The sequence below is a fragment of the Rhinatrema bivittatum genome, chromosome 2 (assembly GCF_901001135.1).
Source record: "Rhinatrema bivittatum chromosome 2, aRhiBiv1.1, whole genome shotgun sequence".
In the NCBI taxonomy this organism is placed as follows: domain Eukaryota; kingdom Metazoa; phylum Chordata; class Amphibia; order Gymnophiona; family Rhinatrematidae; genus Rhinatrema; species Rhinatrema bivittatum.
Window position 1 is genome coordinate 243,704,739 of NC_042616.1, and position 26,514 is coordinate 243,731,252.

The 26,514-nt window shown below is 44.4% G+C and overlaps 1 protein-coding gene across 6 annotated transcripts in view; it reads right to left on the reverse strand.

The window, feature by feature from the left end:
- Positions 1–26,514, reverse strand: part of NEK11 (NIMA related kinase 11) — a 567,803-nt gene that overhangs the window by 331,450 nt on the left and 209,839 nt on the right. For all 6 annotated transcript variants that reach the window (XR_003854561.1, XR_003854560.1, XM_029589337.1 and 3 more), the window contains 2 exons: positions 25,090–25,154; positions 2,485–2,611 (listed from right to left, as the gene is read on the reverse strand). Coding sequence is in view for 4 of the 6 variants with exons in the window: in XM_029589337.1 (XP_029445197.1) it covers positions 2,485–2,611; positions 25,090–25,154 (192 nt within the window). In the remaining 2 variants the exon portion in view is untranslated. The remainder of the gene's footprint in view (positions 1–2,484; positions 2,612–25,089; positions 25,155–26,514) is intronic.

A 26,514-nucleotide genomic window follows, 5' to 3' on the forward strand; every position in this document is an offset into this window, starting at 1 on the left:
AAATTAAACTCCTAATAATATGAGATTTAGTAAGCCCGGTAGATCAGTGGTAGTGTTGTGCACTGCCATGTGGAAAGTCCCCAATTCAGTTCCCAGATCGCTGGGATGCCACTGGCCATCTGCTCTTAAGGGCTCCTGAAAGGCCCTGATCCAGGTTATCCACACTGCCACCTGGTTGGTGGCCAGAACAGCGCCGCAGTTGTACTCACCGGGATGCCATTTGCCACCTGCTCTTAAGGGCACCCAAAAGGCCCTGATCCCAGGTGTCCACGCTGCTGCCTGATTGGAGGGGCAGGAACAGCGCCTCAGTTGTACTGTACTGGGGAAACTGATAATTGCGTTGGAGCATGTATCTATTAAAATCCCACCACTTATGCGGTAGAGCCAGCATTTACGCGCACAAGAATGTGGCCATACAAAATTGCGTGCACATGTTCATGCTTGCAGCCGATTTTATATCATATGGACATATATATGCGTATGTTATAAAATGGCCAATGCGAGCTGCTATTCGTGCGTACATGTATGCCCGCACGGCTATTTAAAAGTTATCTTCTAAGGGAGCATGCTCACAAATGTGCATGTCAGAAATGCAGATGGATGGACTGATGGACAACAGAGGGTCACTTTGTCCATAACAGGCACTCACATTTTTTTTTGTGAAACATGCCTGAAAAAAAAAAGAATAAAAAGAGCTCTTCTTAATGATACTGAAGAAAGTTAACTGATCTTTGAAACAGGACTATAAGTTTAAAAATAGAATAGTGCCATCAAAGAATTCCCAATTCTTATTTATCAAAAATATTCAATTGCATATATTTTGAAAATAGGCGAAATATAAGTGTAAGACCAGGGACAATGTTTACCTTAGAAAAACTGTTTACTTTTTTTTTTGGTCCAGTAGGTCCTCCTTTCTCCTATTTCTTCCAGCTCAGATGGAACCAGTCATAGGATCCTGGTGTTATAAGCTTTCATTTGCAACTATCTGTAAATTTGTTTCTCCTTTTTAATAGGCATACCCTCTCACTATTCCTAGTTTGGTCATTACAGGCACTGTTTTTTCTACCCAGTTTATGAGAATACATTTTCTTGCTGTCCTCAAGGTCAGGCTAAGGGTTAGGGTTTATTATTGTTTTATTATTACAAATATTTTTTGTTTTGAAACAAGGTCAGGCTAAGGATTAGGGTTTATTATTGTTTTATTATTACAAATATTTTTGGTTTTGAAATTATGTACTCATGTATGAATTGTTTTATATCTTATGAACAAGGTTAATTTTGTGTTTTGATATTGTATTTCTGCTATATTATATGATGTATTATTTCTTAGGTTTTGTGAACTACTGGGTCGGACTATGTCCATGGAATAACATAACATAACATAAAACACAACACAATACAACATCAATGGTACTGTAATCAGGAGTCATGCACCAGGGCTCATTCTGGAACCATGAATCATGAACTCTAGGGGGTAGATTTTTAAATTTATGCGCGGGCGTAGATTTGTTCGCGCAACCCGGCACGAACAAATCTACGCCCAATTTTATAACATGCGTGCGCTGTCGCGCGCATGTTATAAAATCCAGAGTCGGCGCGCACAGGGGGGTGCACAATTGTGCAACCTGTGCGCGCCGAGCCGAGCAGCCTGCCTCTGTTCCCTCCGAGGCTGCTCCAAAATTGGAGCAGCCTCGGAGGGAACTTTTTTCCAGCCCCCCCACCTTCCCTTCCTTTCCCCTACCTAACCTACCCCCCATCTCTAACTAAATCTGCCCCCTACCTTTGTTAAGAAAGTTACGCCTCCCCGAGGCAGGCGTAACTTGCACGCGCCGGCGGGCTGCTGGCGCGCCATTCCCCGGCTCGGGGGCTGGTTCAGAGGCCTTAGCCACGCCCCCAGAACGCCCCCGGGCTGGCACCACGCCCACGGCCCTGTCCCCGGAATGCCACAAATGCCGCACCGCCCCAACATGCCCCCGACACCCCCCCCAAGCAAAGCCCCGGGACTTACACGCGTCCCGGGGCTTTGCGCGCGCCGGTGGCCTATGCAATATAGGCACGCTGGCGCGCGCATGGCTTTTAAAATCTGCCCCTAGGTCCAGCCACCAGGTGTTACCCTTACTTGATAACCAGGACTTCCTCCCTTCAGGGAATCTGAATACTGCCTGCACAGCATCCCCAGCCCTGGTCAACCTGGGGAGCAGAGAACCTGTTCATCGAATCAGGGACCATCTGCAGAGCTGTCCACAGCACTTCCTCTGAGCCCACTGGGGCAGCCCCAAAAAAATGAGCTTTCAAATGCACCAAGCAAACCTGGACATCTTTAATTATTGACATATGTATTTATTTATTAAATAAAATACCATGCAACAATATATGAAACAGATAGATGTTGACCTAGTGAAAAAAACAATTGTTCTGTCTTCACTATATGATGACCTGAATTAATTAAAGAATTGAAAACAACCTGCTGCTACTGTTACTCACCAAATGTCAGATTTTGAGTCATAGCCTTGATGTTTCAGTGCTTCCGGGCTCATGTAGTAAGGTGTCCCAGTAAATGTGGTTGCCAGGTCACATGATCCCATCAAAAGACGAGAAACCCCAAAGTCACCTTGACAAAAAATAAATAATAAGTCTACAGCAAACTGGCTGTGCATCAACTAGACAGAAAGTTAAGTAAAGCAGACGTCAGTTTCAGTGCCGTGTATGTCAGTTTCTTTCTGTTGTACTACTCATTATCTTCAACCAACCACAGTGTGTGCTGAGGGTGGAAGAGAAGCAAAACTGGGACTTTGAGCCTCTGGCTGGCAATCTGGTTGCCTCATTTCTTGGCAACCAGTTCAAAAGCTAATCGAAACATCCTGATTTCAGGCTCTTTTCATGGGAGGAAGTGTGACAGACAGACAGACACTGGCTTTTATTGCATAAGATAACTTCAAAGTCAATATTCCAGGTTCAGGGTTCTCAGGGAGGGCTAAAAACAGATGTATTTGCATCCTTAACGGCCATAAACAAGTCTGGTTTCCAAATCTGCCTTGTTTTTAGACCATATGTATGCAAATACATCTGTTTTTAGCCCTCCCTGAGAACCCTGAACCTGGAATATTGACTTTGAAGTTATCTTATGCAATAAAAGCCAGTGTCTGTCTGTCTGTCACACTTCCTCCCATGAAAAGAGCCTGAAATCAGGATGTTTCGATTAGCTTTTGAACTGGTTGCCAAGAAATGAGGCAACCAGATTGCCAGCCAGAGGCTCAAAGTCCCAGTTTTGCTTCTCTTCCACCCTCAGCACACACTGTGGTTGGTTGAAGATAATGAGGCTGAGGGGAGGAAGGGAGGCTGAAATGAGGGGGCTGTTGAAGTCAGAGGGAAATTAAGGCTGCAGGTAGGGCTGAGGCAGAGGAGGGACCTGGGGTTGAAGAGGGGCTACTCGCCCGTTCTACTGAGATAAGGGAATGAGCTGCTAAAGAGGAAAATTGAGATGGGGTAGGGGGCGCAAAATTAAGGTTGAGGGAAATTGAGAAAGGGAAAGACTGAGGCCAAAGGGAGATGGCTGAGGTTTGGTGGGGGACACTGAGGGAAGGGTCAATCAAGCAGAGCATGGGAGAAGGGACTGAGGGCCGGGAGATGGGAGAGAAGGGACTGGGGATTGAGCAGATACACATAACACAGACACACACACTATGCAAAGAATTCCTTTGGAAATTTGCATATTCTATGGAGTACACCTTTCCAGTTTTGAGAGGAAATGTATTGCATGTGTACTACACTGTGGAAATTTTTGAACTCTCATATTTATGATGGCATTTTTTATTTTTATTTTTTTTATTTTTTATTTATTCATTTATAAATTTACATATCAAGAACCATCTTGAATACAGAAAATATGTATGAAGTGATATGAAAATTACAATCCTCTTTTAAAGGGGAAACAAACAAAGATAATAAACTATACTTCTACAGTTTAAGTCCAAAATACAGAGGGTCCAAGTCATAAGTTACTACATGGAATAGGAAAAAGAAAATGAGGACATTCGTTGGTAGCATCCTTTAAGGGTCATACTATAAGAGAGAAAGGACAATCCCAACCATATAGGGAGACTCAGAAAGGTTACATTATTCAATATTTCTCTTAAATTTTACTTTTATCACACAAAAATTGGTTTGAGAAGGTAAATAGAAAAGGTAAGAAATCTCTTCATATTTAATATAGCATTTGCAGGGGAATTTTAACAAGAAATAGGCTCCAATTTGTAGAACCTGGGGTCTAAAGCAGCAAAAATTGCCTCCTTTTCTTTTGTGTCTTCTTGGACAAGTCAGGAAAAATCCTAACCTGCATATTCAAGAAAGATTCTAACTGATGTTTAAAAAAGAGATTCAAAACCCATTCTTTGTCAGGTTCCAATGCAAAAGTCACTATCATAGTTGCTGATGTAGCTTGCGCTGAATCTGAGGTTTCTAAGAATTCAGTGATATTTAACCCAGATAAAGCTGTTTCTCCCCCGGGATCTTCTGTAGGCTCTGGAATATTACTATTTTCTCCTCTTTCCTTTTTTCCAAAAGGTATATAAAACGCCCATACCAATGGTGGGATAGTTTCCTCTGTTATTTTCAGTATCTCCGTTAGATATTTCTTAAACATATCTTTAGGGAATATGTATGATATTCTTGGAAAGTTCACAAAGCAAAGATTCCTTCCTTTAAGGGTGTTCTCAATATTCTCCATTTTATTTAACAGAATTGTATTATCTTTGACAAAGGAATCCTGTAGGATTTTATTGGAACTCACAACAGTCTTAATCTCAGTAATCTACTGGCTGGAAACTTTAGCAGTATTTTCCAAAATTTTTATTCGATTTTCATGTTCCTCTAACCTTTCTGTTAGAGGATTAAGTTGATTAATTATCATATTCCCCAAGCCCTCGATTGCCTCCCAGAGTGACTCAAGTGTTACCTGATTCGGTTTTGCAAGGGAAAATCTTAAGCTAGGCTTCAAAGGAGTTGAAGAATTACCAAATGTCTTCAAACTGAGCTCTGGCATGGCTGGGCTGCTGGTCAGCTCATCATGCCGCAGCGGCACAGCGTCTACGCTCTCTTCTCCAGGGGACAAACTCCCTGCCTGGTGCCTCCGTCCGCCTGCAACTTCGGCAGGCGACTCCACCAGGTTCATATCCTGGTTTCTGTGTGTAGCAGGGTTCACCGGCACTGCTCTCACAATCGGGGACAAAGATGTATCTGAGTCCGGCAGGAAACTCTGCTCCTCCTCCGTGGTTCCCTGCTTTTGCGACTCCACTCCCGATGTTAATACTCCTCTAAAGATGTGGGCATCCATTGGGCCGATCAAAGGTGTCTCCGGGGTGGCCTCAGGGTAAGCTTTCTGCCTTGCTCGCCTTTTCCTGGCCGAATGGGGCATATTTAGGCAATAATTTCAGGAAAATCTTCTAAGATGAAATCTCCACGGCGTTCAATGCTACCGTGCCGTCGCCATCATGATGGCATTCTTTTAGTTCTTAAATAAAATTCATAAATGTTAATTTATATAATAGCTAAATAAATGTATATGACTCTTATCACTTCTGGGCCAGTTAAGCCAAAGGCTAGTTAGCAAAGAATCAGGCTACTCTTGACAATATTTGGGTCTACTGAACAGCTTGTGAACTATTTGTGGGGGTGGAATGATTGCTGTTTATCTTCTGCAACCTCTCTGAAATCCTTCCACATTTCCAATGCCATTTTTGCTGCTAGCTCTGCCCCCTTACATCACTTCGACGGACACAAGGCCAAAGACTGGCCCAACAAAGATGGTGGGTCACTGCCGAAAGGGCAAACCAAAGGATCTTTGAGATCACTGGAGAGTCCTGAAGATTCTCCAGACTTACTTCTTTGTTATTTCTGATTTCCCTCCTCAGGCTTTTGATTTGTTAATTATGTAGGTTGAGAATGCTGATTTATTGATCTTGGTTCTATCAAATACTATTTTATTGTTTTATTTGTTTAAGGGATAAGGGTGCTGATTTCCTAATCAGAGTTCTATTGATTACTATTTTGTTATTTTTATTGATTTTATCATTTGTATTAATATTTATTTCAGTAGGCTATAATTGTGTTAGTGCCTGTTTACTCTGATTCTTTGCTACATCTGGGCCTTCCAAGTAACATGTTGGGCTAGGATAGTATATTTGCTCCCATGAAAGAATGGCTCTATTAGTCAGAATTTGGTTGGGGGCATCCCTCCTGCTGACTTTCTTGTCAATAAATTAAGGATAAATGATGTGTTATGATAAGGATGACCCTGAATTTTTATTGAAACAGTGTGCAGCCAGAGCTAGTGCAAGAGTATTTGGTGCCATAGGCAAGCCTTTGATCATGCATTCCCTTCCCTCGACTTACCTCCAGCACAGCACTTCCTCCTACCGGCAGCAGTAGCTCTAGCATAAAACTCCCTTCTTTGGTGGGATTGGCTGGCTCTGGCACAGCACCCCTTTGGGCCTTGTGCTGGTGGGATTTTGGTGCCCCCAAAATGTTGGCGCTCTGGGCGACTGCCTAGTTTGCCTAATAGAAGCTGTGAAGCATTAAAAGATATAACCCATTCATAAGAGCTAAGGCTCTGCCACAAAACCAGAGAAATAGGTGTTTAATTTCTTCACTTGGTGTTTTCTTTAGCTATGGTCTGGCATGGATGACACAGCTGGGCAGCTTATTTTATTTATCAACACCAGATAAATATTCAGTAAACTTCTTTTTCATGACCTAATTCTTTAAGAAAATGCAGATATCATATATTACTGAGCCTTGGTTGCCTGAGAATGAGGGGGTTGATGTTTTGTCTTTTGCCTTGTGTGTTATCTTGATTAAATAGGAGACTCTACTGAGAAGGGACTGTCTCTTAGATGTTTTTTGTACAGCTTTGCATATGCCAAGTAGAGCTAGTAATAATAGCAGTAGCAACTTTGTCCTCTTGATTACTCAATTTCCACCAAAGATAGGGTACGGAAATGTGGATTGAGGAATAGCATCAGTTTACCATCATTCTCTTCCCTTGGCAAGAGTGCAGTTTGTCAGCCACCAGTTTTTTTATGCTTTTATATGTAAAGATTAGCCATGCCAGTCAAAATGGAAAATTGTCCACCAGGAGGGGTACTAGAAAGTCTGGAGAACCTTAAAGGTGAATTTTAAAAGCCAGGTATGCACAAAATCAGGAGATTTTGCACATCTACTATTTGCTCGTGTCCCCCTGATTGTATATATTGCGCACAAGTATCAATGCGAAAAAAGGGGCAGAATGTGGGCAGAGCCAAGTGATATGCCCACAGGTTCTCTTACCTGGTTGTTAAGTTAATCGGCAGAGGATGTGCAAAACTGTTGAGTAGTGCTGAAGGCAGAAGTTCTGTTCTGGTCTTTCTCGGGGCTGCACGAAGGGGCGCACAAAGGGGCCTGCCCCTTTGTGCGCCCCTTCCATGTTACCGTTGCTAGTAATAGCCCCTTTGTGTGCCTTTGTGCGCCCCTTCCATGTTACCGTTGCTAGTAATAGCCCCTTTGTGTGCCTTTGTGCGCCCCTTCCATGTTACCGTTGCTAGTAATAGCAGTGGCTATTTTCTAAGTCAACTTAATTAATAGCAGGTAATGGACTTCTCCTCCAAGAACTTATCCAATCCTTTTTTAAACACAGCTATATTAACTGCACTAACCACATCCTCTGGCAACAAATTCCAGAGTTTAATTGTGCGTTGAGTGAAAAAGAACTTTCTCCGATTAGTTTTAAATGTACTACATGCTAACTTCATGGAGTGCCCCCTAGTCTTTCTATTATTTGAAAGAGTAAAAAACCGATTCACATCTACCCGTTCTAGACCTCTCATGATTTTAAACAACTCTATCATATCCCCCCTCAGCTGTCTCTTCTCCAAGCTGAAAAGTCCTAACCTCTTTAGTCTTTCCTCATAGGGGAGCTGTTCCATTGCCTTTATCATTTTGGTAGCCCTTCTCTGTACCTTCTCCATCGCAATTATATCTTTTTTGAGATGCGGCGACCAGAATTGTACACAATATTCAAGGTGCGGCCTCACCATGGAGCGATATAGAGGCATTATGACATTTTCCGTTTTATTCACCATTCCCTTTCTAATAATTCCCAACATTCTGTTTGCTTTTTTGACTGTCGCAGCACACTGAACAGACGATTTCAATGTGTTATCCACACCGCCTCCCGGGTGCTCCTCTCTATCATTGCGATATAATTTGTACCCCGATATAGCACTGTCCCATTTTTGTCCTTCCTCCACCTTGTCTCTGAGATGCCAATTAAGTCTATGTCATCATTCACTGCTATACATTCTAATTCTCCCATCTTACTTCTTAGACTTCTGGCATTAGCATACAAACATTTCAAAGTTTGTTTTTTGTTTGTATTTTCATTCTGCTTTTTAATTGATAGGGATAAGTTAGAATTTTTTAGCTCAGGTGAGTTTTTAGTTACAGGCACTTGGATTACTTTTCTAATTATTGGAACCTCACTGTTGGGATGCCCTAATTCTAATGCATCATTAGTATCCTTTGAAGATACCTCTCTCCGAACCATGCGCTGCTGAGCGACTGCCAGCTTTCCCCTTTGTTCTAGTTTAAAAGCTGCTCTATCTCCTTTTTAAAGGTTAGCACCAGCAGTCTGGTTCCACCCTGGTTAAGGTGGAGCCCATCCCTTCGGAAGAGACTCCCCCTTCCCCAAAAGGTTTCCCAGTTCCTGACAAAACTGAATCCCTCTTCCTTACACCATCGTCTCATCCACGCATTGAGACTCCGGAGCTCTGCCTGCCTCTGATGACCTGTGCGTGGAACAGGGAGCATTTCAGAGAATGCTACCCTGGAGGTTCTGGATTTAAGTTTTCTATCTAAGAGTCTAAATTTGGCTTCCAGAACCTCCCTCCCACATTTTCCTATGTCATTGTTGCCCACATGTACCACGACAGCCAGCTCCTCCCCAGCACTGTCTAAGATCCTATCTAGGTGATGCATGAGGTCCGCCACCTTCGCACCAGGTAGGCATGTTACCAGGCAATCCTCATGCCCACCAGCCACCCAGTTGTCTACATTCCTAATAATTGAATCACCAACTATGACTGATATATGGTACTGACCTCGGCTTGCCTCTAACCACGCTCGGACTGATACCTGGAACTGACCTCTACTTGCTACTGACCACGCTCAGACTAATACCTGGAACTGACCTCTGCTTGCCACTGACCATGCTCGGACTGATACCTGGAACTGACCTTTGCTTTGGCTCACCACCCTCGGACGGAAACTCTGACTTTGACCCTTGCACTCCATTCGGACACTCTCCTTAAGAACATAAGAACATAAGAAAATGCCATACTGGGTCAGACCAAGGGTCCATCAAGCCCAGCATCCTGTTTCCAACAGTGGCCAATGCAGGCCATAAGAACCTGGCAAGTACCCAAAAACTAAGTCTATTCCATGTAACCATTGCTAATGGCAGTGGCTATTCTCTAAGTCAGTGGTTCTCAACCCTTGCTTTTCCTGTGACCACCAGGCCTGCCTGTTCTGACGTTACTCGTGGCCTTCTTCAAGCTAGACCAATAGGCGCTGCCTATCCTGACCGGAGGACCTTCAGTCCCTGTTCCATTCCAATGGTCTCTGGTACTCTCTGTTCTGGTCTAGCTTATCTGTTCTCCACTAGCCATGCACCTTTGCTCTTGGTGGGCACACCTCTCCGCTACCTCTCCGGGAGACTCTCAGAGGCCCACCCAAGCCCAGGTGGTCCGGGAATCCAAGGGCTCAACCCACGGAACCCACGGAGCCCCCGGACTGTTATTGGTGAAGCTTCAGCTATCCTCTGTCTCCTCGTGTGCTCCGCCTCGTGGTGGCAGATGCCCTCTGGGAACCCTCAGAGAGTCATACCAATCCTGCACCAGGCCAAGAGTCCACCTCCAGTGCAACATTATACTTGATAGACTAGCAATTTTGGGTTTGGGAGGAATGGTTATTAAATGACTTATCTTTTTTTTTTAGATGGGTCCAAAAGAAGAGAGTTAGTAATTGCTCCTCTACTCTTAGACTTCTGGATTGTAGAGTCCCCCAAGACTCCTCCCCTTCTCCATTGTTATCCTACATATATATGTGTCCGTTGGATGACATTCTCAGGAAATTTGACTTAAAATATCAATGTACTGATAACATTCAGATATATTTACCTTTGGAAAAGGTCTACTCTGTAGTAATTAACTCTCTGAATATATTAAAAGACCAATTATCTGGCACTCATCTAATCGAAAGCTCAACTAATCGGCATCTAGCAGTAGTGTTTTTCTTTTTGCTTATTTTTTTTTTTTTTTACTGCTGCCAATTATTATTATTTATCTGATATATATTCCACCTTTCAAGCACTTCAAAGCAGATTACATTTAGGCACTTCTCTATCCCCAGAGGGCTTGCAATTTAAGGGCCTCATTTACTAAGCATTTTTCTCATAGACACAGAATGGGAGAAAAGCGTTAATAAATCAGGCCCTAAGTTTTTACCTGAGGCAATGGAGGGTAAATGATTTGCCCAAGGTCACAAGAAGCTGCAATAGGATTTGAACGCTGGCTTCCCTGGTTCACAACCCTCTGCTCTAACCACTGGACTACTGTAGGTTTAAACAGAATATTGATTAATATTAGGGAGCTACAGTAGCTTCTCTGTGCTCTCTACTCTTGCATAATTTTATCCCCTCCTGCACCCTGCAAGGAACAGAAGGGGAGGGAAAATAACAGAAGGCAAATGATTGGATTAGGGAGCAAAGTAGCTTTTCTGTGCTTAGCTCTGTGCTCTGTCCACTCCTGCATCAGCACCCTCCTCTCCTGTTCTGACCAGGATGCTTCCTGGAGCAGGAAGGGGAACTCTCAAATAATTGGCATATTTGATTGGCATATTCCATTAACTGATATGGACTATTCCTCATGCATGCCAGATAATAGGCTTTTGCTGTAATTGTTTGTCAGCAATATCGGATTTGATGTTAGGTTGTAAGTGTAACACTTACTGGGGGGGGGGGGGGGGGGGTTATGTCCAAAGGGCACACAAACATATTTTCTTCGGGGCTGCTCTGGTTAGCAATTAATTCCCATGCTTCACTCTCTATCCCAGGGTGGATTCTTTTTTTTTATTTTTATTTATTGCATTTTTAACATAAATACAAGCATCCACTTGTTACTGAAATCACATCAAGTGCAATTATAGAAATATTTCCAATATTTATACAGAAAAAGGAAGAACTTAACTTTTACTTAACTTAATATATAAAATAGAAGACATACAAGAGAGTTTGGCAAATGGAGCATTAAATCATAATAGTAATATTCATTATGTAAGTCTGGTTACCCAAACAGAACCACCACCTTAACTTCAATTACACCAACAGAGGGTCTAAATAGGAGAGGAGTGGGTATCCAAGAATGACCTAAGTTGTTGGGGCTCAAAGAAAACATATCTTTGCTCCTGAAAGAACACACAGTATTTACAAGGGAATTGCAGTTTAAAGGTTGCACCTTTCTGCACCACTTCCCCCCGCATATTAAAAAATAGTTTCCTTCTAGCTTGTGTTTGTTTCACCAAGTCCGGATAGCACTATATCCTTTGACCAAAGAATAAGGCTTGGTTATTCCTAAAGTAATGTTTAAAAACATTTTTATCCATTAAGAAAGCGAAGGATATTAATAATGATCTTCTTTGAGAAACAACCATCTCTTGAGAGGATTCCAATATAGTTGTTATATCTGGTAGCAATTGTCCTTGAGTATTCTCTTGGTTTACATCGGTAGAATAAAGGTAATAAGCCTTGATAATTATGGGTTTTACTTCCTCTGGTATCTTTAGCATTTGAGATAGATAGAGCTTAAACAAGTCTATCGGGGAAATATTTCTAAATATTGGAAAATTTATAAACCTTAAGTTATGCGCTCTCATGCTGTTTTCAATCTTCTCCAATCTTTTATTTACGTCACCATCATTCTGAATTATAGCGGTTTGAACTTTTTCAATTAAATTATCTGGCCTTCCATTTTCTCAATCTTATTATTCTGTAGAGTTATTTCTTTCGCATTAGAATTTACCTGATTTTTAACTTCAAGTAATTCCTTCGTAAGTCCTGTTATTGCCCTTTCAAGAGACTGAAGAACTGTCCATATCATTGATAATGTTATTTCCGTTGTTGAAGGTAGTATTTTCCCTGATATAGGTAATTCTTGTTTTCCTTCTCCTTCACCCGCTGTACCTCCAATGCTTTTTCCAATGCTGAGGAAATCTAGCATTCCTGCGAAGTTCAACCCCTCTCCTACTTCACTCCCGTGGGATTTTACCTTCGTATATTGCTCCGAGTTGGTCACTCCTTGTGATGCCTCCACTGTTGCCTCACCACGACTTTCTTCTGGCGGGTCCGCGGTCTCCTGTGATCTCCGTCCTTCATCTCGGCCTGGCGGCGCCGGCCTCATAGGTGAGCCGGGGCTAAGTGATATCTCGGTCAGAAGGGAAGATTTGCGCTCCTCGGTCAACCCTTCAGCGACCCATTCACCCGGTGTTGGCGGTTGTATCGCTGGGAAGAAACTTCCTATCCGGGGTTGTGTAGTTTCTAACGGGGTGTAGGAACCTTCCCCACCCTATACCCTGGCTTTTCTTTTGTTGTGAGGTATAAAGGCAATTGTAGCAAGGAAATATCGGGAGCCTCTCACCAGCATGTCTGTTCAGTGTGCCATCTTGAAAAGCTCTCTCCAGGGTGGATTCTTTTTATGGGAGGAAGCTCTCACTTATGGCCCAGACCATGGTGCCTTGCTTTCAGTATAGGGTAGATTTTCAAAGGGTTACGCACGTAACCCCCAAAAACCTACCCCAAACCCCCCTGTGCGCACCGAGCCTATCTTGCATAGGCTGCCAGTGCGCGCAAAGCCCCGGGACGCGCGTAAGTCCCGGGGCTTTCCTGGGGGGGCGTGTCGGGGGCGCGTGTCGCGGCTGGCACGTCATCGGGGACGTGTCAGGGACGTGTCACGGCCGGCACATCATCAGGGGCATTTTGGGGGCGTGGCCGTGGACTCCTGACCAGCCCCCGAACCGGACCATGGCACGCCGGCGGCTGGCCCGGCGCGCGAAAGTTACACCTGCCTCAGGCAGGCGTAACTTGTGCAACAAAGGTAGGGGGGGTTTAGATAGGGCCGGGGGGGGTGGGTTAGGTAGGGGAAGGGAGGAGAAGATGCGGGGGGGGGGGGTTGGAAGGAACGGAGGCAGGCTGCGCGCCTTGGTGCATGCAGGCTGCTGATTTTGGGCAGCCTTGCACTCGCCGACCCCGGATTTTAACAGATACATGCGGCTACGCGCCTATCTATTGAAATCCGGCGTACTTTTGTTTGCGCCTGGTGCGTGAACAAAAGTATGCGCGTGCATAGTTTTATAAAATCTGCCCCTATGTGTAGAATGTAGCTGCATCCTAAGGGGTGAAATGTTTCGACAAAGCAGACAGAACCAGGCTCTGGGTGTTAAAGTAAAGTTTACTAATTTGATAATAATTAAAGTCAATTTGTCCATAATGTTGAAGTTATATCTGACTGCTGGTACATGTGTATTTCTCTATAGGTAGGTGTCCTTTTGTTTCAGGCATCTGGGTAGAGCTCCCATGGTAGTTTTAATTGCGCAAAGCTCACTCAGTGGCTAACCAGGAATCCTATTTAAGGGGTCCCCTTAATCACAGAAAACAGTCCTAACTGAATCCCTATCCTTCTTGGGCACCCAACCCATCCTGGTCCCATGGATGGACATCCGATTGGGGTCTCCTGGTCTTGCACAATCTCCTTAGTTCTATGGTTGGGGACTTCTCTTGGGGGAAAAGTCAGAAGGGGGTCAGGCTACCTCAGCATTGCATCCCTGTCAGGAGGGGTGAATCATAAAAAACCTCCCCATACTGCAAATATCCAAAAAATACTTCTAAAGGATAAAACTAGATATATCTTCAGCCATCATTGTCTCTCTCAGAAGGATCAGTAACTTGTGCTTGCCTTATCTATGGTCTAGAGCAGCAATTCTCAACTGGCGTGTCGTGACACACCAGTGTGCCACCAAGCACCAGCAGGTGTGTCACGGCTCCTGGTGTCCCACTGCCCCGGCTGTACTTCCTTTTTCCCTGCCCCTGTGGGCCAATGCGAAGCCTCGTTTCTTCCTGCCCCTGCTGCCCAATGGGAAGCCTCCTCCCTTCTTCCTGCCAGTGGAAGTTGGAAAAAGGGAGGAAGCCTCTGATTGGCCAGTGAGGCAGGAAGAAGGGGCATCGCATAGCCCAGGGGTGAGGTGGATTGAGAGGGACTGGGGGGAGCGGCAGTGTCCAGGCCAGTGGCAGCGAAGAAGCCCAACCCCGCCGAAGCAACACCACCATGGGAGCCCATCCCTGTGGCGGCAAAAAAGAAAGCCCTTCGGAGTAAAGTCCTAAATTGGAAGTACGAAATGTGGGTGTCATTTTAGATTCTACTTTTCATATGGAGGTTTAGATTTTAACCACTGTTAAATGAGCATTTGTGAAGTTTTGCTGGGTTTGGCAACTTTGCCAATTTTTTGATAAAGCATTCTGGCAGATAGCCTCAAGCAGCTACTGGATCCCCATGAGTAGTCCTTGGACCAAGAGGTGGAGTAGGGGACTTGGGGGGGGGGGGGGGGTTTGAGAGGGGGCCTGGAGCAGAATATCTGGAGCAAAAGGACCACACACTTTTGAAAGAAGGCTCAGAGGTAACATGAAGAATCACTTCATTACTGAGAGGATGGTATATGCATGCAATAACCTACCACAAGAAGTGATAGAAACCAATATTGTGTCAAGATTTAAGCATGCATGGGCAGATACAGAGCATGATGGTAAGAACAGAGTTGAGAGGTTGGGTAAAAGACAGAGTGGGGGAGATGAAATTTGGTTTAAGTATGGGAACTTCTATGCTTATCTCAGAATGGCAGAGGACAAAAGACGGAGGACAACATAACTAGCTTGGATAAGGAGTGATAATCTGTAGGTAGTAAAGTTTATACAGTTGACAGTTAGGATATATCCTTACCTAGAGCAGCATAAATGGGATTAAACGGGCAGATGGGCAAACTGGTCCTTATCTGCTGCTATCAGTGACTGTGATATAATGTTAAGGAATTGAGGCATTTAGTTCAATGGTTGTAATGCCACATAAAAGTATGATAACCTTGTAACATTTCTAGAGCTGTGGTTCCCAACCTGTGGTCCACGGACCCTTAGGGCTCCATGAGTCCATCGCAGGGGTCCACAGCTGACAGAAAAAAAATCGTTGCTGAGAGTAGTGAGGCAAAGTTGCACTCTGGAGAACCCAGACCCTGCTGCTGAGAGGGGGAACAAAGACTTAACTAGTGGCAGAAGCTCCAAAATGCTCCCATGCTTTCTCTGCCAGGACCATGAATTCCTACTTCTGGGTTTGTGGCCTCAGGAACCCTGCTCCCTCGCTGGACTGTAGCATAGCAGCGAGAGCCTTCCCTGTGCTTTCTGCTTCTCTGGTTTCTTCTCTTTCCCCTGGCACTGTACCAGCAATCTCAGGTGGCGCCACAACTAGGAACTCACTTCTTGGTTCATGGGTGCACCACCATGATTGCCCTCGGTCTTGCCCCTGCACTGCCAGCGGTCTCTTCTGCGGTGGTATCCTAATAGCAGATCTTCCAAAACTGGCCTGACCTCCACTGCCTTCACTGCAGCCACCAGCTCTCCTCCAGCAACCACTACCACAATGGGACCTCAGCCTCAGCTGCCAACCCATGCACTGCAGCCAGCCCAGGACCATTTAAACCATATCACCCTGCAACCATCATAATCACCCAATCTGGACACCACTGTAAGGGCACCCAGAGTACTCCAACTTAAGTAAAACCAATTTTAAATATTTAGTTTTTCCACCTATTCACACTGGCACTAGGGCCGAAGCCATGGGTGGAGGGCAGGAGGGAGAGGATGGGAAACAGAAGGAGGCAGGAGGGAAGGCACTTAGGAAGGGGTCACAGGTGAGAGAAAGCAGGGCAGGAGGGAAGGAGCTATGGGAGTAAGGCAGGAAGAAGAGAATGGAGATGGGGAAGAGAACACAGAGGGCTGAGGGCAGGAGAGAAAGGAAATAGTAAGAAGCCGGGAAGGGGAGGAGAGACAGCATTCGGGAAGGGGTCATGGGTGAGGGAAAGCAGGGCAGAAGGGAGAAAGCAAAATTGCTTCCCATGTAATAGGTGTTATCCCAGGACAGCAGGATGTAGTCCTCACATATGGGTGACATCAGTAAAGAGCCCTATACGAAAAAACTTCTGTCAAAGTTTCGAGAAACTTTTGACTGGCACAGTGTGCCCACTGAGCATGCTTAGCATACCATGATATTCTCAGCCACAAGGGTCTCCCTTCAGTCACTTTTGTAGCAATGAGCGTTAGCAAAAATAAAATAATAAAACGTATCAGACCCAACTCCGCGGGGTGGCGGGTGGGTTTCGTGAGGGCTACATCCTGCTGTCCTGGGATAACACCTATTACAAGGTAAGCAATTTTGTTTTATCCCAGGACAAGCAGGATGCTAGTCCTCACATATGGGTGATTAGCGAGCTACAGGCTGAGTCATGTTTGTATTGGACCAACAGTGTACAACTTGTGCAACAGGCACAACAACTGGTTTACTGTTGGGAAAAATAAGGCAGCCTGAAATCACGAAAAATCGGATGTGGAAGGAGATGGATCATGCTGGAAACAAGTTCTTTAAGACAGATTGTCCATAGACTGAATTTTGTCATCCTTCCTTGTCGAGACAGTAGTGGGCCGCAAAGGTGTGAAGAGAACTCCATGTTGCAGCCTTACATATGTCAACTAGTGGCACTGAACGATAGTGTGCTACTGAGGTTGACATTGCTCTTACTGAATGAGCCTTTACTCGCCCCTGGAGAGGAAGGCCTGCTTTTTCATAACAAAATTGTATACAATCTGCAAGCCAATTAGACAAAGTCTGCTTGCCCACCGCTTTTCCAGGTTTGTTTGGATCAAAAGAAAAAAAGAGCTGGGTGGATTTCCTTTCGGCCGTAGTGCGATCTAAATAGTATGTGAGCACACGTTTACAGTCCAAGGTGTGTAAAGCCCTCTCTCCTTGGTGAGAGTGCGGTTTTGGGAAGAAAGTAGGCAAGATGATGGATTGATTCAAGTGGAATTCCATAACTACCTTGGGAAGGAATTTTGGATGTGTATGAAGTACCACTCGATCATGTAGGAATTTTGTGTAGGGTGAGTATGTGACAAGTGCTTGTAACTCACTGACCCTTCTTGCCGATGTGATGGCTATTAAGAAGATAGTCTTCCAAGTGAGAAATTTAACATCACAGGAGCCCATGGGTTCAAAGGGGGATCGCATGAGACGTGTTAAGACCACATTAAGGTCCCATTCTGTGACCAGTGGGCAATGTGGAGGTTTTAGTTGAATTAAACCTCTCATAAATCTAACAAGGGGTTGCACTGATATTGGTGCATCTCCGACGGTATTGTGACAAGCTGATATTGCACTTAAGTGTACTCTTACAGATGAAGTCTGTAGACCAGAGTCTGAGAGGTGCCATAGGTAGTCTAATAAAGATGATATAGTGCAGGAAAAAGGGTCAACCCTGTTTTGTGTGCACCACGTAGTAAACCTTTTCCATTTAGCACGATAGTTCTTTCGTGTGGAGGGTTTTCGTGAAGCTACAAGCACTTGAGAGACATTATTTGAAAGATTAAGAGGTTGCAGAATCAAGCTTTCAACATCCATGCTGTGAGGGATAGGGATTGAAGGTTGGGATGACACAACCTGCCCTGATCCTGAGTTATGAGAGTGGGTGCTGTGCCCAGGTGAATTGGTTCTCTGATCGAGAGATCGAGGAGTATTGGAAACCATACTTGTCGAAGCCAATACGGGGCTATGAGTATCATGGACCCCTTGTCCTGTTGTAGCTTCACTAGAGTTTTGGTTATTAGCGGTATCAGGGGATACGCATAGAGAAGGCCTGAGTTCCAGTGGTGAGCAAAGGCGTCCCTGGGTAAGTGTTTTTTCTGCTTGTACAGGGAGCAGTAGTTTTCCACTTTGTAGTTCAGTTGTGATGCAAAGAGGTCTACTGTTGGATGGCCCCAACGTTGAAAAATCTTGGTCGTCACTTCTGGATCTAGAGACCACTCATGAGGTTGGAATTGACGACTGAGGCGATCCGCCACTACATTGTGAATTCCTGCTAGATAAGTGGCTCGTAAGAGCATTGAGTGTGCTAGGGCCCAGTCCCAAATCTGAGCTGCCTCTTGACAAAGGAGATACGAGCCCGTACCTCCCTGCTTGTTGATGTACCACATGGCTACTGTGTTGTCTGTTTCTATCAGAACCGTCTTGTGGGAAAGGCAGTCCGTGAACGCATGTAGCACATAACATATAGCTCGAAGCTCTAGGAAGTTTATCTGAAATGTAGCTTCGAGTTTTGTCCAAGTACCCTGGGTCTGTAAATGGCCAATGTGTGCTCCCCAGCCTAAGGTGGATGCATCTGTAGTTAACAACACTTGCGGAATTGGTTGTTGGAAAGGTAGGCCTTTGAGCAAGATGTCCATGTTTGTCCACCATAGGAGCGAGGACTGTAGTTCCTGCATTACATGGATAGGGTAAGATATTGGTTGAAATGGCTTGTATCCATTGGATTTTGAGTGTCCATTGAGTGAATCTCATGGCTAATCTGGCCATAGGAGTGACGTGAACTGTGGAGGCCATGTGACCCAATAGTGTGAGACATTGATGCGCTGTTATTCGTGTGTGTGCTCATAGAGAGTCTGTTAATGAAGCTAGTGTCTGTGCACGGTCCTTTGGTAGGAATGCTTTTGCTATTTTGGTGTTTAAGTCTGCTCCGATGAATAAGAACATAAGAACATAAGAAAATGCCATACTGGGTCAGACCAAGGGTCCATCAAGCCCAGCATCCTGTTTCCAACAGTGGCCAATCCAGGCCATAAGAACCTGGCAAGTACCCAAAAACTAAGTCTATTCCATGTAACCATTGCTAATGGCAGTGGCTATTCTCTAAGTGAACTTAATAGCAGGTAATGGACTTCTCCTCCAAGAACTTATCCAATCCTTTTTTAAACACAGCTATACTAACTGCACGAACCACATTCTCTGGCAACAAATTCCAGAGTTTAATTGTGTGTTGAGTAAAAAAGAACTTTCTCCGATTAGTTTTAAGTGTGCCCCATGCTAACTTCATGGAGTGTCCCCTAGTCCTTCTACTATCCGAAAGAGTAAATAACCGATTCACATCTACCCGTTCTAGACCTCTCATGATTTTAAACACCTCTATCATATCCCCCCTCAGTCGTCTCTTCTCCAAGCTGAAAAGTCCTAACCTCTTTAGTCTTTCCTCATAGGGGAGTTGTTCCATTCCCCTTATCATTTTGGTAGCCCTTCTCTGTACCTTCTCCATCGCAATTATATCTTTTTTGAGATGCGGCGACCAGAATTGTACACAGTATTCAAGGTGCGGTCTCATCATGGAGCGATACAGAGGCATTATGACATTTTCCGTTTTATTCATCATTCCTTTTCTAATAATTCCCAACATTCTGTTTGCTTTTTTGACTGCCGCAGCACACTGAACCGACGATTTCAATGTGTTATCCACTATGACACCTAGATCTCTTTCTTGGGTTGTAGCACCTAATATGGAACCCAACATCGTGTAATTATAGCATGGGTTATTTTTCCCTATATGCATCACCTTGCACTTATCCACATTAAATTTCATCTGCCATTTGGATGCCCAATTTTCCAGTCTCACAAGGTCTTCCTGCAATTTATCACAATCTGCTTGTGATTTAACTACTCTGCACAATTTTGTGTCATCTGCAAATTTGATTATCTCACTCGTTGTATTTCTTTCCAGATCATTTATAAATATATTGAACAGTAAGGGTCCCAATACAGATCCCTGAGGCACTCCACTGTCCACTCCCTTCCAATAGGTGAGACGGTGTAAAGTGGGATTTCTGGTAATTGATGAGGAATCTCAAGGAATGGAGTAGAGTTATTGTGAGCTTGAGAGAACTGAGAGCTCCTTGTCTTGTTTGACTCCTGATTAGCCAATCGTCCAGATAAGGAAATACGTGCACACCTTGCTTGTGTAAGTGAGCTGCTGCCACTGCTAGACACTTTGTGAACACTCCAGGTGCTGAGGCAAGGCCGAATGGTAGCACCCTGTATTGGAAATGTTGAGTACCCACTAGGAAGCGAAGATACTTTCAATGAGGAGGGAATATTGGAATGTGAGTGTAAGCATCTTGAAGATCCAGAGAACAGAGTCAATCTCCTTTTTGAAGTAGAGGTAACATGGTGCCTAGAGAAACCATTCTGAATTTTTCTTTTCTCAGAAATTTGTTGAGATTTCTGAGGTCTAGGATGGGACGTAGGCTTCCTGTTTTCTTTGGAATGAGGAAATAACAGGAGTAGAATCCTCTGCCCTGCTGAGCTCGGGGAACTGGTTCCATGGCCCTGGCTCTCAGAAGGGTGGATAATTCTGTTTGCAGAAGTGTGGATTGGTAGTGTACTGTCCAAAACGAGGTGGGTGGAGTGTCGTTTGGTACAGTGAGAAAGTCCAAGTGGTGCCCCTGAGTTGTGATAGAAAGAACCCATTGGTCCGTGGTGATGGATGACCAATTGTGGTGAAAGAATGTGATCCGACCGCCTACCGGTAATTCTGGTGTCGGATTGGAAGATAGGCTGTTGTTCCCTGGTATTGGTTCAAAACCCCGAAGTGGACCCTGTCTGTGGAGGGGGTTGTGTTCTGGCTACTCTTGGCTGTCTAGGCTGTAATCTTTGAGTCGGCCTAGATGAGCGTCCACGGGCAGGAGGTGGATAATAACGCCTCAGTCTATAGTATGGGCACTTGGACTCTTTTCTTGGGAGTCGTCTCGATGTTTGAGACTCTTGAAGCACAGACGACAGTTGTTTTAGAGTTTCTGAATGCTCTTTCAAGAGGGAAACGGCTTCCTTTACCTTATCCCAAAACAGGTTGTCTCCTACACAAGGGACATCAGCTAGTTTGTCCTGTATCTCAGGCCTTAAATCAGATGCCTTGAGCCAGGCCCATCTTTGAGCACTGATACCGGTGGCCGACATTCTGGATGCAGTTTCGAAGGAGTCGTATGCTGCATGAACCTCATGTTTACCTGCCTCCAGGCCTTTGTGAATTATGGATGAGAAGGATTCTTGAAGTTGTTGAGGGAGAGCTTCAGAAAGTTCTTGTATCTGTTTCCATAAATTACGTTGGTATTGGGTCATATACAATTGGTAGGCCGCAATCCGGGAAACCAACATCGAACCTTGAAACATTTTTCTGCCAATGTTGTCTAGGAACCTATTATCTTTACCTGGTGGGGTTGAAGAGTGAGTTTTTACCCTTTTCGACTTCTTTTGTGCTGACTCAACTACCACTGAGTGGTGAGGTAGTTGAGTCTTGTGAAAACCAGGGATATGCTGGACCAAATATGTCGCATCAGTCCTTTTGTTCACTGGAGGTATGGAGCAGGGATGCTCCCATAATCTGTGCAATAGTTCAACGAGAACTTCGTGGACCGGAATAGTTAAAACCTCCTTAGGTGGGTCCACAAATTGCAGTTTGTAATTGAAAGGGTATGGTATCGGCCATATCCTTGACAAAATTTGAGAATGAGAGATCCTCCGGGGGAGATTTTCTCCTTTCTTCTGCAGGAGATGGTTCAGAAAGGATTTCTTCTGAGGAGGTATCAGTGTCTGTATCTTGCCATGTCTCCGGTGTATTGGACCGAAGAGGTGTAGAAGGTATAAACTCCTTTGGCCTCAATGGTTGTTCCATCGGTTTTGATGGAAATAATGGTGACATTGGTGGGTGGGAGCGTGGAATCTCCGATGGACCCGGGATTGGGTCTGGAATCAATGGTTCTTGTGCAATATCTTTTCCAGTCGGTGGTGGAACTGATAGCTCTTGAGGTTTTATCGGAATGGCACCGATAAGAGTGTCTAGTTTTGCCAATATTGGTGCAAAAAAAAAGACAAGTCAGGCACTGGCATCGATGGCATCAATGGTGTCGTCAGAATTGGTCTCGGTGATGGTATCGATGGATCCATTGACGGTACCGGCAGCATTATCGGAGCTGGCACCGGTGGAGTCGGAGATGGCGATGGTACTGACGATGGCGCTGGCCTCGATTGTTGTCGGTGCTGGCATCGTATCGAGGAGCGCATCCCTTACTGCCTGGCGGATATATCCGTCCAGTTCCACCTGCATAGCTGGTGAGACCAGAGCAGCTATGGGGGGAGGCAGCGAAGGCGATACCGGTACCTCCACAGAGCCCTGTGGGGGCACGGTTCCCGGCACCAATATCGGTGGGGATCGCCTCGGTGTGGAAGGCCTCGATGAAACCTCCTCTCTCCGAGGTTTCTTCGATGCTGATTCAGAATCCCTCGATGGACCACCAGATATCGGGTCAGTTTCAGGATCGTGCGGCTTCCGATGTCAATGTCGATGCTTTTGTTTGCCCTCGGTGGACTTTTCGATGACCGACATCGATTGTATCGAGGACCTAGACAGGGTTGGCGATGGCCTATCCCCCACTTCATCTGGTCTTCGCTTCTTGAGGACGACTTTACGGATCGTTCCAGCCAGAGACTATTGCGTGGACGTCGATGGTATTAGTTACAAATGGAACAGGTGTTCCATTTTCTCCATCCGGAGCCTTCTGCCTTTCGGCGTCATCTCAGCACACTTTGAACACGTTAAGACATCGTGTTTTTCGCCGAGGCATAGTACACACTCTAAGTGTGGGTCCGTAATGGACATAGTACGGCAGCAAATTGGGCATTTTTTAAAAACCGAGGCCATAGCAAAGTCGGACAGCCGTCGACAACTTGCGGTTGAAATAGACGGTATGGAACCGGAAAAACAGAGAGAAAAACTTACCGCGATGGTAAAAAACGGGAGACCCTTGCAGTTCTGAAGTTTTTCCTATTGTTTTATAAACTTTTTTTGTGGTGAAAATCACCTCACAGGACTCCAAATAACCGCGAGGCTAACGGCTCCGCAGAAAAAAGAAGACTGAAGGGAGACTCCTGTGGTTGAGAATATCATGGCATGCTGAGCATGCTCAGTGGGCACACTGTGCCAGTCAAAAGTTTCTAGAAACTTTGACAGAAGTTTTTCCGTATAGGGCTCCATTACTGATGTCACCCATATGTGAGGACTAGCATCCTGCTTGTCCTGGGATAAGTTATTTTTTCTTAAAAGAAAAAAAAAGAGAAAAAAGGTAAAAGTCATGGGGTGTGCCCCAAATTTCCCTCCACCTCTTCATTTCAGTGATGCGGAACTGTCTCAAACACTTCCTTCCCTCTATTCCCAAGGTTCTCTCACTCTTTCCTTACTCCTCAATCAATCCCATCCCCAATTCTCTTTCCCCAGTCCAACCTCAGCAGTCTCTCTCTCTCTCCAGTCCATTCTCACTAGCCTCTCTCCCTACCCCAGATTTTCTCTCTCGCCCTCTCAGCTCCCAGTCCATCCTCACCACTCTCCTCCTTCTCCGGTCCATTGCTACCACTCCCCCCTTAGTCTCCCCCACCTCTATCCCCATCCATCCCCACCAGTTTCTCTCTCTCTTCCCCAGTCCATCCCCAACAGTCCTTCTCTATTCCCCTCAGCCAATACCCACCAGTCTCCCTCTCCTCCACAATCTATTCCCACTCATTTACATCAGTAAGCATTTCTTATTTTATACATTATGAATGATTTTGATGTGCATATCATTATTTCTTTGTAATTACATAAATATATTTTCCATATATATATATATAGGGACCTTCATTTTTGGTTTTTATCTATTTAATTTTTCCTGGGAATTTATCAGGGTTTCTTATGACAAGAACAAAAGCAGGAAACAAGCTGGAAAAATGTGACTCATTTTTCTGGGTCAACATCAAAGTTTATTTTGGTGGACAGAAGCTAGTACAATAAAACATTAAGTAGGTTCTTCCACTCACCCACTCAGCAGAATCCCTATCTCTAGCCCCCATCCCCTGCCTATCACGTCCCTTTCTCTCTCCATACCCCCAATGAGAATCTCTCTCTTCTCTCCCCCCCAATTGCTACCGCATTCCTCCTTACTAGTAGTGGCTGCAGATGTCTCCTCTCTCCTTCGGCAGCAACTTACTGAGGCTCCCGTGCTCTGCAGCACTGCATTTCTTTTTTTGTGGGGCCAGGGAGCCCGCCAGGAAGTGCTTCTGGTGGGCATGGCCCACATCAAATGCTGCACTGGAAGTACCAAGCAGCGGGCACTTTGGCTGCTTAGGGAGAACAGCAGGGGGAGGCAGGACTTGAAACACCACATCGGTGGCACTGGAGGCTGAGCATTTTTTCTGATGGGGGCGGGACTTGAAATGCTGCAGGCGCTTTGGCCTGTTATTGGCTTCCAACAGTCACTAGAATCCTTGAGATGCTGCACTGCAGTTTTGGAGCTGCTCTTTAATCTGCCTAAAATTAGGGGGAAAATCTTTGTCACTTTTAGAAAAATCTGGGAATTTGTGGGTGCAAATTGGTTTAAACTGAAATCAAAGGATCCTCTGTTCTAGAATTTAATAGAAACTCCATTGGTCAGCAAATGGCAGGTCATAAGCCAAATCAGTTTGACTATTCAGGATGCTAACCTTTGTAGAAAATGTGTAACTGGCTTGGTTTCAAACGCACTTACCATGTGTTTGAACAGTACAGATATAATAGTACAATACATTTAGGAGTTTTTGTATGCAGTGTTCTAATTTATAAAATGAGAACTACATAGTATGTTACTGTTTAAACAGTTTTTTATGGGGGGTTTAGGATGGGGATGGGTTATGGGAGGCAAAAGGGGGAAAATCTTGACTTGTAAATTGTACTTGCCTTCAAGGTACTTAAACACAGTATCTGGAGGAGACGTTGTAAATGCTCCTTTAGCTTTGAATAAAACTCATTGAAACTAAAAAAGTTCTTATATATTAAAAAATAAGCCAAGAAATAATAATGGGGAAATCTCACCAATTTTAAGATGATTGTTTTTCAGAAAAATATTCTTTGCTTTTAAGTCTCTATGAAGTATTCTCCTGCAAATAAATAAGCACAGCTGTAACCTAACCAGACCCAAAATCTTGGATATGTGAATACTCATCTAGAACAAACATGCTAAAAAATAAGACATTCATATAGGCCACATCAGACTTTGACTTAATAATGGAATAAAAAAGGTCACTTTATAAACCAGTCTCAGCTCATAAAAAAGTAGGTCAAGTTGAACATCTATTCATCATAAAATGTGAAGCACTCAAAGAGTAGGCCTAGAAGGGGGACTGTCAGACATGTGAAAAGGCAAAGACCTGAGATGATTGATAAAAGCTTATTAAAATAAAATTCTTTGCTATGAGCACATGAATTGTATGATTCTGTAAAACTAAATTTAGTCAATATTAAAAAACCATTTAGATGGATAACTGAAAATGTATCCAGCTAACTAGCTAGCTAGCTATGCTTAAAGCCGATTGGGCTAAATTCTAGCTGTATAATGACTTAGAATTTAGTCGCAGAAGTCGAGGGTGTTCCAGGGGCAGGCAGGAGGTATTTCTGGGCGAGCCAGAGTTAGTCACATAAGTTAAGCAACACAGATATTCAGTTAGTCGGACAGCTGTATTCGGCTAACTTAACTAGCTGCTCCGTGGCTGAATATCGACCTCAATATGTTCTAGGGATGTGAATCGTTTTTCAACGATTAAAATTATCGTCCGATAATGTTTATATCGTCTTAAATCGTTATAGAACACGATACAATAGAAATTCTAACGATTTATCGTTAAAAATCGTTAAATCGTGTTAGTGCGCACTAACTCGAGTTAGTGCGCACTAACTCCCCGTTAGTGCGCACTAACTCGATTTAGTGCGCACTAACTGAAAATGATACAAATAAACACTTTCCAGGTCACTGAAGGTCAGTTAGGAATGAATATGTGTTCCTATTGGCTGGCTGCCCTCTTATCTATTGATGTTACCAAGGTTACCACTGAGGTGATGGTTGGGGGGATGGGAAATGGAACTGGAAACTAACGAACACCAACAGAAAATGAAACAAAGTGTTCACACTTCCCAGGTCAGTAAAGGTCACTTAGGAATGAATATGTATGTATGTATTCCTATTGGCTGGCTGTGCTCTTATCTATTGATGTTACCAAGGCTAATACTGAGGTAATGGTTGGGGGGATGTGAAATGGAAACAGTTGGAAGCTTGACAAAAAAAGTAATGTAATGATCAGCACTCACGTGACTAGAACTTGTTTGTTTATTATTTTTGTTAGCAGGCACCTGAAATGCTAGTGCATGTTGAATTTGCCAATCACTGTGCATTTTAGAAAGGTGGTCCTGGCTGGAACTGTACACAGTTCAAATATATGTAATTGATTGTTGGTAAGTGTATTT